Here is a 17,416-nt window from a genome sequence, read left to right as displayed (position 1 = left end):
AGTAAACTACTTCAAAATTATGTTGAGCAAATATAAAATATCTGGAAGAGGCTATAGAAAGGAATGATTTGGGGTGGGGGCAAACTAATGGTGGTGGAATTGTGAATAGGATGAGAAAAAGTGCAAAACCACTTTTGCTTAGCTACTCTGAATCACATGCCTCAGGATAAAACACAATGTAAGAAACTTACTGTAGGGTGCTAATACTTTATTCCATTTAGATTTTATTTCTTTATTTGTACTAATATATATAGTTCTAGCTATTTTATATACTAGACTATTTAGCAAGTCATGCTACTTAACATATTTTGGTACAAAGTACTGTGTGTGTTTTCAAAGCTTTGGGTTTATTAAATGTCTTCAAGGGCTTTCTAAAGGTAAATATGATTTCACTTATCAAATTGGACTTTGATGAAACAGCTTGCATTTTCCTGATTTTGCCCTGTGTTCTGTGTTCCCTTATTCTGTCTACATTCCTGTACTCAGTTTTTCCATTTGTAAAGTACTACCTCACGTGTTGAGAGTAAATACATTAATTTTCGTATAGTGCTTTTCCATTTCAAAAGCAAAAGTCAGCTGTAGTTCTCTCTGACTCTGCAGGTACTTGACCAATCTACAGTCTTAAATGTGTGTTTCAAGGACTGCATCTTCCATGCTTTGGCAGCTCCCACTTTCTGTAAGTGTGACTTCTAGGAACTTGGATAAACATAAGCCTTAGCTAGTCTGGAAGCATGAGGGTGAGCACAAAAGAATGTAAGCTACAGCAGAGTGCATGGATGGCACCAGCACCAGGGTGAAATCTAGTCTAGAGTCCTTTCTCAGTGCACTGCACCTGTGGGTCTGATGAAGCACATGCTGAAATGCTTCTGAGAAACTGGTTAATCACCCACAGACATTTTTAGGCATTCAGATGTGTTGGAGATTGGGTCTCTCTTCATCTTCAAGTTAAAGAACACAAGTGCCATAATCTTGCCAAAGTTGTGCATCAACCTGCTTTCACAGTGGCTCTTCCAGGCAGGGTGAGGCTCTCACAAGGCTCACCTCTTCCTACACTCTGCTGTATATCCTGTCACACCAGGATGAGGGCCTGCGAGGAAGATCACTTATGGAGGTTTTTTTTTGCCAGCAAAATGCTAAATTTCCTCTCAAGCTTTGACTGCTGGCATGAGCGATGAGTAATGGGATTTTGAGACTGCTGAACACATGGAACATGTCTCTGCAGCATTAGAGAGCCAAGTGTGAACAGTGGAAGTGCAAATACATTGTGTGCTGATGTGTCTACCACCCCCTCCTCAGTCACTGAACTGTGATGCTGAGATGTTGAATGACAAGAGAAAGCAATATCATATACAGCTCAGAAAGATGAAAATTACTTAGATTTTCTTGGCCAGGATGAAAACAGTGACAGATGCATTGTGAACTCTCACTTTACCAAGGATTTGGTTCAGAGTGATGATTTTTTTTTTTATTTTTTTACCCTTTGTAGGTCAGATTTAGCTCCCTGAACACAGGTGTGCGTTTGCATTTCAAAGGGGTTGGATAGCCAGGGCACACGTGTCATCCTTGCCACAGTAGCTGGAGAGCAGGGCACCGTGGTTGGCACCAGCACTTACACAATGGTCACAGCACCTCTTCCATCATCTGTCAGAACTTGATTTGAGGAGAGTGTCAGTACAGTGGTACTTCCTTGCTATTGGGAGCAAAGAATATCGCCTCAATAAATATTTCACAAAAGACTTCTGGCATCTAAGAAACCTACCAGACCAGTGCAAGTTAACAACTACTACTGGGTTGGGTTTTATTCTTTGTTTTTATAAATATTGGCTTTCAAAGCCCTGGTTTCATGAAAACGGGGGAAGAGTAATCTTCTTAACTCATACTGAAGTTTTCTCTAAGGCATTAGTACATACATTACTTACAGTGTTGCATATAAATAACACTACCTCAGCAGAAAATGACCAGTGAATGGCTGAGCAGAAACTAAATTGAGTAATTCTGTGATAAAGAGATAAAATTAAGAGCCTATACTTTTGCATGATGCTTATTGAGGTTCATCCTTTGAAGAAACAACTACAAAATACCAAGATACAGTTGTTCAAAAGGACAAGTAGGCTTAGACTCAACAAAAATTGTTGCATTTTATACTTATAAAAGGAGAGGATTTAGGAAAGGTTGATTTGTAATCATACCTATAAAGGCAAAAAGATACTGCTCCTTCAACCACCTTGGCTCTGCTGTGCATTACTTCAATATTTAAGAAGGCAGCCTGATGAATACAGCGTGCTGCTTTAACACAAATATGTAGATATCTTGTGCAGTGGTACAAAGTTGAAGTGCTGTGTCAGTAGCTATTTCTGAGACTTGGGTGTTTATTTGGGAAACACCACATCAGATTTTGTTCTGAAGGGGTGAAGAATGAACTTTCAGTTAATATCTTTGCTGATTTTGTCCTAGTGTATACGAAATCCAAAACCATTTTAAAATTATGTTTTTATTGTGTTCGTTATGTAGCACTTTTAAAAGTGCTTCCTTCTAGGTCACTGCTGCAGAAAAGGTTCCTACTGTTTTTTCCGTGCTGAGTCATGTGGGTGAGCATCCAGACTGCCTGCAGGAAAGGTTTGCACTTCTGCCCCGGCCCTGTTTCCCATGAGTGCTTCTGCGAGTGTAAAGTCCCAGCTATGCCACCCCTGCCGTTCTGGGTCACTTCTTGCTGCCAGGCTGGGGCTAAACATTTATAAAGTTTCAAACGCCTGCCCTCCCTTAAGCACAACACCACTACAAAGCACAGTCTGCTGGTTCCCAGTCCCTGCCCCCCCTTGCCATGCCACAGCCCTCGTGCATCCACAACATGTCCAGTTGCCTTTTACTGACATCACCAGACCTTGTGGACGCCACTCCCCATTCATCAGTTCTTCCACTGCCACAATTCCTTTGGCACAGTTGGCTTGATGGTTGATGTTCACTATATTTGCTTACCATAGTGCTAAAATTACTAATGTGCTCTGGTTTCGGTGTTGCTGCTTTTGTTTCTGTAAAGCTACATCTCTACATGCTCATGGAATCTTCCGTACATCTCCAGTCCATCCCAGTGGTGGAGTAAAAGTGCATATTTCATACCTTTTCGGACCAAACCTAGGTAGAATAAACATTTTTACAAAGATTTTGGTATATGGTGAATAACATAGCAGTGGTGACAGTCAAAAACTGTATATAAGCAATACAAGTATGTAAATAAGTTCTTCTTCCTTACCTTGAAAGGATTAAAAACCAAACAAACAAGTCTCCTAAAATGGGCACTATATATGCAATGACGAGAACAAATGAGCAAGAGAATTTCGTTGCCAAGGAACAAACATCTTCTTCAAGGAATTATCTCAAATATTTAAATTAATTCACACTCTTCAATGACTTTTAGAAAACTTATAAAACAAGGAACTAGAACACTGATCAAACACAGATGAAAACTGTTGAAATACTTTAGTTGAAGTAATGTTAATGTGTATGATATTTACTTGTGTTGAGAAACGCTTCATTAAGAAAATGCAGGATATACATTTATAAAACAACTTTTCAGTTCAAACAGTTTCTTTCTAAAGCCTGGTATACTTTTTTGAATATTTCAGTACTGTTGGAAAAAAAAAATCAAGATTCACTTAATTAAGTTTCATGTTACACAATCCTAAAGATTGAAATTAATCGGAGCACCAGCTCTCCTTTTTTGCATCTATGTGGGTATTTGTAAAAAAATCCAACATACGAGACTGGATTCATTATGTTGCTTAGAAAGCCCCTTCCCCTGCCAAACATAACACCCTTCTATGTTTAGTTATCTCAGTCTGTTAGGTGTTCAGTGAAGACCTGAAAAGTGTTTTCTCCTGCAAATGTTCCTTAAGGTTCTCTTAACTCATTTCTCTTCCTGGTTTTGCTTAATCATCTATTTGATTATGTAATCTATTATGTATCTCAAAATATTTCATTTGCAACATCATCTTAACTAGCCCACAACAGAATTAAGTCACAATTTTTGCAAGTTTTCATTAAAGGAGCTTTTTTTTTACCTTGGTGACTAGCATTAGCCATATAAAAATAGAATAATTTTTGTACTGTTTCTTGGCTACAGCCAAAATGCTGTTGATAACAAAGTTTAGCAACAAGTATTTTTATTTCTTCAAATTGTCTCCCATTTATTGCTTTGACAGTAGTTGGCAGTAATACAACTTAATCCTTTAAAAATTTAACATGGAGCCATACTTCACACCAAAAAGAGGTATGGGGGTGTAATTAGTCCTTCCACAGCAATCACAAGCATTCACATATGCTCCATGTGGTTTTGGCTCCTTGCCTCTTGCCTCATTGTCTGTTAGCATGTGTTAAACACTGCTAGCCAGCAAACACTGATACAACCCTGCAAACCATTTACTTGTGTGCTTCAAGCACACAAATTGTCCTGTTGACACTGCTGGGACCATTATGCACTTGAAGGTGAGCTTGTGCTTTAAGTGTTTTGGAAACTGGGATTTTAAATTACTTCAATTTTTTTGAAAGCTTAATTCCTCTAAATTCCTTGCTGCTTCATGCTGTTGCTATTCTACCAATCTGTGTGTTCACGCTGGGAATTTATTTTTGCAGTTAAAACCTGACATTTATCTCTGAAAGCATTTTGAGCCATAAGGGAAGGTGTCTGTTTTGACACCTAACATCACAGGAAAGTGGACTTCTGGTACGTTCCAGAGCAACTTTGCAGCTTTATGGACTGGTGAAAGCTGCTCCAGGTAGAAGCAGATCACCAGCTCCCATCCATTTAAGAGGAGTATAGTTAATGTACAGAAGAGCTTTGCTGGAAAGAGACCAAATAACACAGCTTTGAACTGACAAATACAACCCTAAAAATCAGTGTTGTCCCATTAAATGCTCCCCAAAAAGAAGGTTGGTCCCTCAATGTCATGGTTTGGTTTGTAAAGCCCTGCTTTCTTGTTAAACGATTCACTAGAGAAACGGGGAGGGGCTGGCAGAGTGTGATTTCAAAACCCAATGCTTATATAGTCACTGGAGCAGATAACCCTCAGGGCCACCTATAACTCTATCAGCCAAGAGAAAAGGAACTCTTTAACACTTTGAATCTTCTCTACCCTTTCTTTTTCAAGATCCGTCAGTGCCGACTTCCAACAATGTATCAGGTTGAACATTTACCAGTCCTTTTACCTTTGTTACATGTACTCACCAACAACTCTAGGCTGTATCTTTGATTCACTGACATATAAAGCAAATGAACTGTGAGTTTACAGAATTACAGAGTAAATTATAGACTTTTTTTACGTCCTCCCCCATGAGAGTTCAAACTAAGAGATGTTATTTAAAATTGCAGAATAAATAATTAACCTTCCTACCTAATTAAAAATTCCTTTAAGCTTGCACAGCACTTAAGCAGAAAGAACTAGAAATAAAATTGCCTGTGAAAGCCTTCTTTTAACAACTAAGTATTAAGAAGTCTACTGAGTATTTGGAAACCAAGACATTTCAGAGATTTTAATGCAGACAAATAACTTACCAGTTCTCCACAGGATGCAAGGGACTCCTGCTCAACACAAGGACCACCCTGCTGCTTAAATGTAAGATCTGTTTTCAACATTTTTTAATTTAGCTTTTCAATTAAAAAAAAACCTCTTCTTTTACTTTTTCCCTTTTCTTCTTTTTGTTTCCTTTTATCTTTTCTTTTTCTTTCCCTCTCCTTTTCTTCTTTTCTTTTTCTCTTTCTTCTTCTTTTTCTTCTCTCCACAAGGGCAAATAATCTGCATTTTGATCTGAGGCAGCTGAAAAAACTGTGTCTGGAATCTTTCAAAAAAATTCAGTTTGAGGCCAACACCCCTTAGGGAAAATTTCAGACTTGTGAAAGCTGGCAAAGTTTTACGAGCAACTGAAAACCTGTACAATGCAAAATGTCAAACAGCTTCAAAGTAAGTGACACTACACTGCACATTGCTGATATTTTTTAAGTAGAGAGGTTATCTGAGAGATACACATCTCTCAGATGATTTCATGTTGGCCTTACAACATTCTCACTGATTTAAACCCATTAGGTCAGCTTCAACCTATTGACTTGATATAACTGAAAGAGAAAACACAAAGACTGAATATCCAGACCCTCTTCTGATCTTTCTTTACAATTATCCTGCGTAGCAAAGTGCAGTCAGAACAAACATGAGAGTCTCGCATTTCACTTCTGGGTCCCATCGAACACAGGATTCTTTGCATTGGACATGGTTCTCTAAGATACATGATAATATTTTAATAAAAAGCACATCAGTCCATCATCAGCCTGGTATAGCTGAACACATTTTTGAAATAGTCTTTTTTTATAAGCAGGAACCATTAGAAGTTTTAAATTCAAATACATTTTTCAGACCCCAAGCAACAAATGAGATTCTCAGATCATGTTTCACTGTTCAGTTTATGTATTTCCCACTCCTTTGCTATTCAATATCTCAGCCTTATCATGAAGAAATTTCTCCAAATGAACATTGTCATACTTGTTTCACAGATATTCCTCCAATACCTTGTTTTTCAGTGCTACACAGATCCCAGCAATGTTTATATTGAGGCTAGGTAAAATTGTGTTTTATAATGCCATGAAAACCTTTGAAAGACTTTTGCTTTATTTAATGAATATTTTTAATGGCAATTCCTTCAAAATAATTTTGTGTACTAACACACAATTGTTAAGGTCAATCTTTGTTTCATTATTTCATTTGTTGCAACTAGTTTTCTCACCAAAAGAAAGTATTTCTTACAGCTTCATTCATCTTTCTTTGCCCCCAAGCCTTTGGCTCCCAAGCATTGTGGCTGCCTGCATGCAGAGGCAGTTCAGTGAAAATCCCAACTTTGGTTGTCTAAATTCACCCTAGAATTGGAGACAAGTGTGTATGGCACTTTTGTCCCCAAGCATCATGGGCTGAAATGAGTTGGTGGTTTCATCTGCATGAGTTACTGTTGGCTGTAACATGCCTGTCTCAGTGGCCAGCCATTTGTTCTGACAGACATCAGGCCAGATGCTACCCAAAACACAGGCACTGTGACAGCCTGGGCCTCTTTCCAAGCCTTGCTTCCCAGAAACTATATGAAGCTTCCTGCCAACACCAAGCCCGTTCTTTCTTCAGCTCTCTCAGGGAGCATTCTGAACACCAGCAGTAACTGGAAAAGTGCAGATGGATGGGTCAAAGCCCCTCCACAGGCTCCTAGGGGATGGTGACAGGCAACACACCAAGCTGCAGCGGTCTCATGCTCAAGCTCCATGGTGAGAATACTGCCTGGTGGGAGCAGGTCTTGCAGCAAACCCAGAGCTGGTAATTGCTGAAGCCAGGGGACGCAGCAGGTGAGTGTCCTGGAGTTCTGTGTCTTCAATGAGGCAGGTAACAGAGAAGGCTGAAGAACAGGGAAGCCTCTACTTGGGAGCAGCCTGCCACCAATAATGACAAACAACCTGGTGTAGTGAAAGGTTCCCTGCCTGTGGCAGGGAGTTGCAACTAGATGATCTTTAAGGGCTCTTCCAACCCAAACCATTCTATGATTCCATGAACTGTGCCTTTGGAGAGGAACACAAGGTTTATAAAACACTTGCCACTTGGTGCCTATGGATCACATACACTGATTGAGACCTGGGCAGTTTTATAGTCTTGAGATCTCCTACCCACCAGAAAGATTAATCATGTAGGCCTCATTGCCTTGTCCAGCATGAATGCCAAACCCTGACTCCTCATAACATGACTTCATGGCTTGGAGAATCTTATGTCCTTTTGGTCTGACTGCAGCTCTCCTATGCTGTGATTTTGCTTAATTCCATGATGTTGGTTCCTTGGCCGTAACATGATGTAATGCTTCTTACTGTGGATAAAACATCCTGTGAATTCCAGATGACTTGAGCTGTCTTCATTTTTCTGTAGGGAGTTTTAAGGAGTTCTGCTTCATCCACTGAGATTTTGTGCATGGCCACATGCCTCTGTCACAGCGGACAGCAATAATGTGCTGCCTTAGGGGATTCCGGCAACTCTTTTCTCACCATGATTTTTGCCCCAAGTGAGAGGAGTTAACATTCTTTTCAGAGCCATTTTAGGCACAGAGGCTGTGATCCAATAATTCCTGACACATTTCTTTCTGTGGGTCACAGCCCATTCTTCACCACTGTTGCATGGAAACACTTGAGACCATCTAGCCTGGGACATTTTTTGTGAAGGACCGAGTGGTTGCCAGGAGATAGTGAAGGACTAGTGATGGCAATATTTGCTTGTGATGACCATAGGAAGACCCCCTTCCTAAACCAGTCAGCAACAACAAACAGGAACAGGGTGTCAGTCTGCCATTAAAGGTTTGGTAATATTTGGGAATATCAATTCTGTAATATCCGAGAATGAAAAGAGAGGTGAGAAACAGGCATTGCTGTCTGAGATGAAGCACGCCAGCATGGACACTAGAGAACTCTACAGAATTCATTGTCTCCACAGGTGTATTGGTTTGAAAACAAACCAGTGGGAGATCACAAGTCAGGATTAAAATTAATAGAAAAAATTAAAAATAAGTGAAATAATACAAGGAAAAGCACTGACAAAGTCAGATACAACCTGACACCCTGTTAGGGTGGTGGTAGCAGTCCAACTGAAGTAGTTCAGTGAAGCGGTGATCCTGTGCACAGGTCTGGTCACCAGCTGAAGGTTCAGTGGTAGCTCTTGTCCTCTGGGAACCCAGTAGACAGGGCTAACTAGGCAGTTCGAAGGCCAGGTTGTATCCAGGTGGGAATGCTTGGCTCCTCCCTGCTGGAGCATTGTGGAGCATCTCACAATAGGATAAGTCCATGAGTCATGCAGTGGGGTCTTGATGGCTCATTGTCTGTTATCCGGAGTGGGTCATTAGCAGGTGATAACAGCTAATGCCTCACAGCTGATGGTAATAGAATACTTAAATACATCTATATTGTAGCCTAGGACAAGAGGTTTGTACTAGATAATTACAGTAGTCTAACTTACAAACACCATTTAATGTCTGGACAATTCTTGAGAAATTCTGAACAGTGCTACAAAGACTACAAAATGGACAAGAAAATCTACTGTCTTTTAACAGCTACTGGACTTGGGCATGTCTTGAGAGAGCAAAAGAAATCACTTGAAAGTATTAGATAGAAAACATCAGTCTACTAAAAAATAGTACTTCAAGAAACTATATCCTTCTAGATACCTCTACCTCCTTCGACTTGTGAAAGGGCAGGGGAGGATTGTGAAAGATGGCCTAATATCAATCCCTCTATGGTATAAGCCATAAATTTCACTCATTTCAGAGGACTGGGGCAGAAATGCCAGAAGGCACCATCCAATCTGGAGGTGAAGGCACCGAGGGGAGGAAGGCCCATCCCATCCCTTATGTTTTGCTTGTGCTTGATCACCATTTATCATTTAGGAAGTCAAGTCTATGTTTTTTCATTGAATCTATCTTGTTTAAACTCCAGCTATCCATATCTCTCTCTCTAGACTGAAATGAATTCCCATTACCAGGAAAGCACTATATGATTAATGTCTATTTTTTTGTTCTTGTTGGTATTAAACAGCTGAAGACTTTTTAAACATCCAAATTCTTTTAGAATTCTTTGTGGCCTCTCCAGTTTTCAGTCTATTTAAAAAACAGGACCCAGCAGATACAAACTCACCTTATTTCTACCACCTACTCCACTGTAAGCATCCTCAAACAGCACCAGCTCTTTTTGCCCCATGTGTATATAAGGCTCTTTTTGAGAAGTCTTGTGATTGCACCCTTTAATCTTTTCTGAAGTTTCTTCTTTGCAGGATTCAGGAGTATCTTCTAGGTACATGATTTGCATTCATTCATCCTAGACACATAATTTTGCATTTGGACAGATTAAGAAACAAGTTATTTAAGTGGTTCAATTTACAAAGTACTCCAGTCCGTGTGATGTTTCTACAATATTGTCTTTTCCTCATCACCTGTATACTTACTCCAGCAACTTTGTCACAGCCACAAATAAAAACAGGGGTGACTCTATGATGAGTTCTAGAACATGATGGAAGTTTTGGGCCATAACTATGGTTCCACCCCTGTGAACAACGCAATTATTTGATTATTTCTTCAATGTTATATATTTCTTCAGAACTGTCAGTCCATCAGCTTTTAAGCCATTTAACATATGATACTGAAAGTAAGGGAGACTTGGTGTGTGTGGTATGAATCACCTTTCCCAAGTCTGCTCCATCTATGCAATTAATGTTGTGCTGAAGCTTCTCATCTACTCAAGTAATGAAGTTTGGCATGTCTGCCAAGATCACTTTTCCCTAAGCCACACTTACTGGTACTAGTTATATTTTTACCCTTTTATTCCTTATTAAAGAAATCCCATGGGTTTTTTTCCCATTATTTTGGCAGGACTGACTTTAACATGACAACCAGCTTATTACCCAACTCATCTTGCTCAGGCAAATGGGCACTGGCTGATATCACCCTTTCTGAAGTGGCTCAAGCCTTCTGAGATTTACATTTATTGTTGTAAATGAACCAGCCACCTCCTCTGCTGACAAAGGCAGGCAGGAGTGCATTTTAAAGCATGTAACACATTTCCCTATACTTTTACTTCTCACTAGGCATTTCCTACTGATTAGTGACCAGAAACACTGTATGAGCTCTAACAGACCTGTCAGACAGTTTTTCCTTTGTTGTGCTCAGTTTTAACACCCCAGGGTAACCTGGACCTGCAGATTAAACTATCAATAGAATGACTGCTTATCCCTCATACTTCCTTCATTTTGGGACATATTTTTACAAGGGTTCCTTTTCAGTGTAACTGTCCTGAATACACTGTGCATGAAAGTCAGCAGCTACAACAGTCAACCTAAGTAAACCTTTTTACCACTGCTAGGAGCAATTTTGTTAATTCTCCTTACTCCTTCCTTTTTAGTCCAATGACTGCAGGTAAATATTGGTGCACTTGCAATATTATTAACAATTAAAAGAGAACATTATGGAACATTAGATCCTTGGATAAGATGGCAGTATTTCCTTTTTATAGATAAGTTTCAAATAGAAGCTGGAAGACAGAAAAATTATTCCAGAATTTCCATGATAATATATTAACAGAGGACTCTTCTGGGAGAAATTAGAACAATCTCCCTTCACTTTCTTTCCTACCCAACCTCCATCACTGTGGCGCCATAGGAAAAACACAAAAAGATCACTTCAGCAGGCTCATGCTTACTGTATAGTGACACAGCCAACTCACAATGAACCCTCATCGCCAGCTGATGGATTTGTCAAGGTCAAAAAATGGTTACTGAAACATGATCAGGTAACTGGATGGTAAAATAAATCTATTTCATTGCAGATCAAGAAGCAAACACATTTCTACTTGAAGACCTTCAAACCAGTCACCATCAAGCTGACAAACCTCAATTTACTGTTTTATAATCTGGGGCTTAGCAATAGAGGAGCTACAGCTTGAGAAATCTGGGGGTGTTACTCGGCACAATGGTGTTTGCTATGCATGTTGCCAATACCTGGAAAGGGATCTTAATAAGACACAAGATAAAAATGAACTGTGACTGAAAATGGCTCTTTACAAATTTTTATAATTTATTGACAAGTAAATTATCAGCGACATGGATGAAAGCATTATTGCATTATCAGCCATACTGACTTGGGGCTGCACCCATTTTTCAGGACTGGATGGACACACTAACTCCTCTTAAGATTACCTAGACGGAACCTGATTGCAACATTGTAATAGCCACTGTGATAATTAAGTGTCCAAGTGTGAAATCAGCAGCAGGTATCTCCAGAACTAATTCAATGACTGCTAAGTTCAAGTATAATTTTTAAGAGGACACCCAGCAAAACCAACCAACTTCATTTGCTTTTGTGAGGAAAGAGATACAGCTAAGTACCTGCTCCTGAGTGATACCAAAACAAACTCTAAGGAACAATACAAAGGAACAGTGGATCACAAATAAAATTAGAGTTGGACTGCAAAGGCTCTGTTCACTGTACTGAGAACAACTGGCCTATAAACTTTTATATACAAGCTGTATTCTGTCTCTGGTGTACAAAATCTGACACAACCTAACCACAAATCAAGGTCAGAAATCCTATTGCTTACAATGTAGTTTTACCCTTTGCCTACTGAATTCCAGAAAGTGCAAGTTACAAAAGCATTTCTGCAGGTAAGTTAACCTATGTTGTTCCAAAGTGGTGCCAGCACACCTATGGTACCTGCAATTCCCTAGAGCATTCTGCCCTTGCATACCTCAGTTGGCTGTGGCAGCAGAAAGGGCTGTGAATATCAGCAGCAAACACGGCTTCCTTCCTGGCAGCTGCACCCATGGGAGTTACCCTGTTTCTGATCACACCAGGGTGTTTGTGGCCCATTGGAAACCAGAGTGGCTGGGGACAGCATTGAGGAAATGGCTTCGTCAAGACAAAAATTACTCAAAATCTGCTGGTATCTTTCTCCTGAGTGGTGAAGAACAAGGGGGTAAAGGTGAAACAGTTATACACAGATGGGGTGAATGACCAGCCAGCCAAGAATTTAAGATTCAGGTCTTGCAAAACATCCAGCCATTTGCCTTTTAATGGCATTACAGTTTTCTGAAGGTCTTCCTTCCCCTGCAATGATGTGACAACTGGCTATGATGAATCTTTGGGGGCAATCTGCCCCGTATTCTGGATTTCCATTGTCTATGTGAATGAAAAATTGAAAATGGCCTTGGAACCAAAGACCTTACAGGATATCATGCTGTTCATTGTAATTTTCTATGCACTTTATGTTTGTTGGAAAAACTGGCTGAGAAATTGTAGAATCATTTAAGCTGGAAGGTACTTCTGCAGATTGTCTTGTCCAACCCTCCTGCTCAGTGCAGGGCAGCTAAAGCACGTTGCTCAAGGCTGTGTCCAGTTGAGTTTTGAGTATCTTCAAAGACAGAAGCTTCTCAATTGCTACGGAAAACATGTTTCACTGTTTCAAAGAAATTCAGAGTCTTAAATTTAAACATAAGGCAAAAAAAAAACCCCAAAAAAATCAATTTTTTTACTTACCTATACCAGAGCTATCTTGCTGTTGATTATGAACCATCACCTTTCTCTGCTCTTTCCCTTAGCCTCTTCCATCCTGGCAAGAATATTTACTTAAGACTATTCTACACTAATATCACATGTATGGTCAAGCTCAGAAACCTTTTGAAGGTAAGTATTTTAGAACCCCTTCCTGAAACCCAGCTCTAGGCTGATTCTCCAAGTTTAACCTCAATCTTCATGGAATTAAATAAAATTAATTTTTGATGCATTATGGTTCCTATTCTGTTCTCAGTATCATGGTGTGTTGGGTTTATGTGGCCAGGTCTCAGCAGCACAGGGTTACAGGAATGGCTTCTGTAAGAAGCTGCTGGAAGCTTCCTCCATGTCCAGCAGAGCCAAGGTTAGCTGGCTCCAGGATGGACCAACCTGCTGCTAGCCAAGGCTGAGCCCATCAGGAATGGTGGGAATGCCTCCATGATATGTTTGAGAAGGGAAAAAAACGTTTCTGTGCATGTGTAATTATGGGCAGAGAAGGGCAGGATGAAAACATGTGAGAGGAACAACTCTGCAGACACCAAGCTCAGTGAAGAAGGAGGGGCAGGAGGTGCTCCAGGCATCAGAGCCAAGACTCCCCTGCAGCCCATGGTGCAGCCCATGGTGAAGCAGCTGTGAAGCATGGGGATGTAGAGATCCATGTGTAGCCCATGGAAGAGAGACCCATGTTGCAGTAGTTTGTGGAGAACTGCTGCCTGTGGGATGAATTCATGTTGGAGAAGTTTATGGAGAACTGTCTCCTGTGGGAAGAACCCCACACTGGAGAAGAGGAAGGACTCCTCTCCCTGAGCAGCAGCAGGAAAAACCTGTGATGAACTGACCACAAGCTCCATTCCCATCTCCTTGCACTGCTGGGGGAAAGGACATAGAGCTTGGGACGAAGGGGGGGAGGGGTGGGAAGGTGTTTTTAAGATTTATTTTACTTCTCCTTATCCTGCTCGGATTTTGTTGGTAATAAATTAAATTAGTATCCCCCATTTGAGCCTGCTTGCCCTTAGGTATTTGGCAAGTGATCTCTCCTGGTCCTTATCTCAACTCATGAACCTTTGTTATATTTTCTCTTCCCTGTCCAGGCGAGAAGGGGAATGACAGATTGGCTTTGGTGGTGGCATCCAGCCAGGGTGAACCCACTAGATATGGGTAAAGTTTGCAGGGTGCATGTTTATCAAACACTATACTGAAATAAACTCCAAGCATCACCCAACTTACGTTTTATGCCTGTGTGTTAAGATAGAAAAAGACTACTGCACAAAATTAAAGTGGAGTCAAAGCTGAACCAGAGGCTCATTGGCAACATAAGCCCTACATATTTGCTGTTCTCAGCCAGATAAGTCACATTTGCATCATTTGATAAGTGCAACAGCCAACTTCCTTCCAGTTTCCTCAAACGTTAGAAACGCCCCTTGAAGAAACCTCAAGCCCTGGGCCCACAATTATGCAACCAGTTTGAAGGTACCTCCTCATATCCATGAGGTTACCCATGGTACGTAATTTCTAATGCCTCGAAAACTTTAGGATGCATCTTTCATGGATCAACAGCAGCTCTCTCCTTAAAAGAAAAAAAAAAATTCTTATTAACTTTTATCACAAGGATGAGAAAACACCTCTAGGCAGGGCTTGGGTTCCAACGCAAAGTTATTTCAAATTTTCCACAGTCCACAAAATGCGACCCCCCCTGCCCTGGTACTGCTGTTACGTGACTGCCAGCAGCCCCCGGGGAGCGCAGTCCGTGTTCTGCGTGGGGACCCGGGGTCGGGCACCGCACCCCGCTGCTTTCCGCTGTCCTTGTTGCTCCCAGCAATTCCCGCCGGCAGCCGCGCCCCATGCCGGGGTGACCCAAGGCCGCGCAAGCCGCGGCCCTCAGCCCGCGTCCGCGCCAGAGCGGAGTACCCGCACCCTAAAATCCCGCACCCCGAAAACCGCTCCCCGCCGCGCAGACCCGAGTCCAATCCCGCGGCGGGGGCGCGGAGCCTCCGGCCCGCACTCCGGGGCCGGGCCGGGCCGCGGGCCTGGTGCAGCGCGGGGGGGCTCCCCCGGCATGGAGGGGCCGGGCGGGGAGGGGGTCCCGGGGGCCCGCTGCGCTCCGGGGGCGCACGCCGAGCCCCGAGCGGCGCAGCGCGGCCGAGCCGCGGAGGAGGCGGCGGCGGGAGGAGGCGCGGGACCGAGCGCCGCCGCGCCGCCCCCGCCCCGCCGCCCCGACCGCCGCCTCGCCCGCCCCGCACAGGCCCCCGGCCCGCCCGGCCGCCCCGGCCCCCGCGGGCGGGCGGGCGGCCCGAGGCGGCGGCGGCGGCGCGCTCCCTTCCGCCTGCTCCTGGGCTCTCTCGGGCAGTGACGTGACGTGCTGACGGCGGGCCCGGCCCGGGGAGCTTGGCCGCTTCCACTCAGCTCCGAGCTCGGCCCCTCCCTCCCCTCCCGCCCGCCCGCCCCGCCGCAGCCGCCGCCGCCGCCGCCGCGCTCGGCCCAGTCGCGCTGAGAGAGGCCGCGCCGAGCGAGCGCCGCCGCCCGCCACCCGCACGGTAAGAGCCGCGGGCCTGGCCCTGCCGCCCGCCCGGCCCGGGCCTCCCCCTGCCCGCACAGGCCGCGGCGCAGGCCGCGAGGAGGCCGCAGCTAGGCCGCGCCAGGGCTCCGCCACAGGAGCGGGCCGCGGGCTCTGCGCCGGCGGGTCCCGCGCGCCCGGCGCGGCCCGAGGCGGCGGGGGAGGCGGCGTGAGGAACGCGGAGCGGAGGTGGGTGGCCGCGGGCCCGGGGGGAGGCGAGTGGGGCCGGTGAGGGGCCGCGGGCCCGGCCGGGGGGGCTCGGAGGTGTCTGGAGGAGGAGACAAAATGGCGGCGCGCGGGGGGGGCGGAGGGCGCCGGCGCCATCTTGAATTAATCGCTCCCACAGCCGGGGCCCCGCGCGGGCCGGGCCGGGCTGGGCCGGGCGGGGCGGGGGAGCCTCGGGGCTCCGGCAGGGACCGCCCGCAGCCTCCACACCCTCCCCGCCTCCCGCTGCCACACTGCGAGGCGCAGCGCAGCGAGGCGCGTTCCGGCCCGCGGCGGCTCCCTGCGCGGCCGCGCCGGGGCTGTCGGCCGGCTCTCCTTCCCCGCCATCTCCTCGCTCTCCTCCGGCCGCGGATTCGGGCGGCGCGGGCTCGGCAGCGCCGGGAGCCCTCCCGCAGCCGCCTTCGCCCACTCGCCCCGTGAGCAGCTCCCTAATCCCCTCGGGGCCCCTTAGTGCTGGTGCTGGCTCAAAGGTGCGCCTGGGATCGGTCATTTCCCTCATTCAGGTTTCGTTAAGAATTAGCTTATTTGCTTTAGAATTAACTGTCTTCTGGCGCACAACATCCCTATGAAATTTGGAGAGAACCCATTTCTTTAACCGGTTTCTGCAAACACCTCACCACTGAACTACAACAAAGAGGGGAGCGACTTGAGGGGGTTTTTTTACGCAATTGCGATGAAAACAGCAGCGCTGATTCTCCTGCCAAAACTGAGGGAGACGCGTCAAGAAATAAGCAGCTGAATGATCACATTGTTACATTTGTAACATCGTCTTTATTCTTCTGTTTATCCACCTAGTAATAACGAGTGCTCTTTTCAAGGCAGGAATTAAACCCTATAGGACTGTAATTTTTTTTTTTTGCCCTTCGTGTGTGCGCGACCGAGAGCAGTGTGTGTGTGCGGCGCGTTCCCCTCAAGTGGGTCACGTCAGGAGAGTTGTGACACTGCAGCAGTGGCGTGGACTGAGCCCAGAGCTGCTCGGGAGCACCGCGGAGCCTCGGTGGCTCGGGGCTCTGACCCAATTGGGACATGCCAGGCGTGCCGCAATTTTTAATGGGATGTAGCAAGGCACGACGGGAACATGGTTGTGGCTGTACACTAAGTCATCCCAGCGTGGGTAGAGGCCAGCACTTGCACGTGGGGAATTTTGCTGGTTTATGCCTTGATTTGTTAGATTCACCGCCTGGATATTTGGTTTATGGCCTTATTTCAATTCAGGAAGAGGCAAAGGACTATGTTTTGTGTTACTAAGAGCTATGTTGCATATTTCTTCTTCACAAGGATGGCTTTTCTGAAGTTTCCCCCTTTTTTCTCCTTTTCATTTTCCCCCATTTTCCTTTTTTTTGTTTTTTTTTTTTTGTTTTCCTTGTGAGAGCAGAGAAACTGAGCGTTTCTGTGGAATATTAAACCTCTTTTGAGGAACTCTATTTTTAAAGTTGCTCGTTCTTTAAAATATGACAGCTTGTCTATTTCTCTTTATTTCATCTTGATTGCCTTGCTAGGTCTATTGAGTCAAGAATCTGTAATGTGGCAGGACTAGTGTACTTT

General features: G+C 44.3%; 2 protein-coding genes and 1 long non-coding RNA gene across 11 annotated transcripts in view; 2 read left to right on the top strand and 1 right to left on the bottom strand.

Annotated features, from left to right (window-relative positions):
- The first annotated feature begins 1,589 nt into the window (after positions 1 to 1,589).
- LOC146444210 (uncharacterized) lies at positions 1,590 to 13,327 on the top strand. The gene is made up of 2 exons (XR_014849688.1): positions 1,590 to 5,609; positions 13,140 to 13,327. It is a non-coding gene; the product is annotated as an uncharacterized LOC146444210 (long non-coding RNA).
- LOC146444209 (uncharacterized) lies at positions 11,598 to 16,064 on the bottom strand. Of its 6 annotated transcripts, none has more exons than XR_014849682.1 (4): positions 15,022 to 16,064; positions 14,567 to 14,659; positions 13,078 to 13,150; positions 11,598 to 12,978 (listed from the first exon to the last, which is right to left on the bottom strand). XR_014849682.1 is itself a non-coding variant. In XM_085050347.1 (2 exons), the coding sequence occupies exons 1-2, from the start codon at positions 15,968 to 15,970 to the stop codon at positions 14,643 to 14,645; spliced, it is 966 nt and encodes a 321-aa protein (XP_084906473.1). In that variant the 5' UTR covers positions 15,971 to 16,064; the 3' UTR covers positions 11,598 to 14,642. The 6 variants fall into 6 exon arrangements, 2 of the variants coding, with proteins under 2 accessions (XP_084906473.1, XP_084906496.1); XR_014849685.1 differs by having other exon boundaries at positions 15,050 to 16,064; XR_014849683.1 differs by having other exon boundaries at positions 11,598 to 12,648; positions 12,768 to 14,659.
- The window catches only part of ZFX (zinc finger protein X-linked), a 24,168-nt gene continuing 22,247 nt past the window's right edge, over positions 15,496 to 17,416 (top strand). For 2 of the 4 annotated variants that reach the window (XM_085050337.1, XM_085050311.1), the window contains exon 1: positions 15,496 to 15,626. The gene's annotated coding sequence lies outside the window, so the exon portion shown is untranslated. Of the gene's footprint in view, positions 15,627 to 15,706; positions 15,836 to 16,131; positions 16,342 to 17,416 lie in introns of those variants that run through there. The other 2 variants (XM_085050320.1, XM_085050329.1) reach the window with 2 other exon arrangements.

The sequence above is a fragment of the Lichenostomus cassidix genome, chromosome 1, assembly GCF_008360975.1.
Source record: "Lichenostomus cassidix isolate B80296 chromosome 1, HeHo_3.0, whole genome shotgun sequence".
NCBI classification, from domain to species: domain Eukaryota; kingdom Metazoa; phylum Chordata; class Aves; order Passeriformes; family Meliphagidae; genus Lichenostomus; species Lichenostomus cassidix.
The sequence above is the reverse complement of the archived record's forward strand: the minus strand, read 5'-3'. Positions and strand labels throughout refer to the sequence as shown.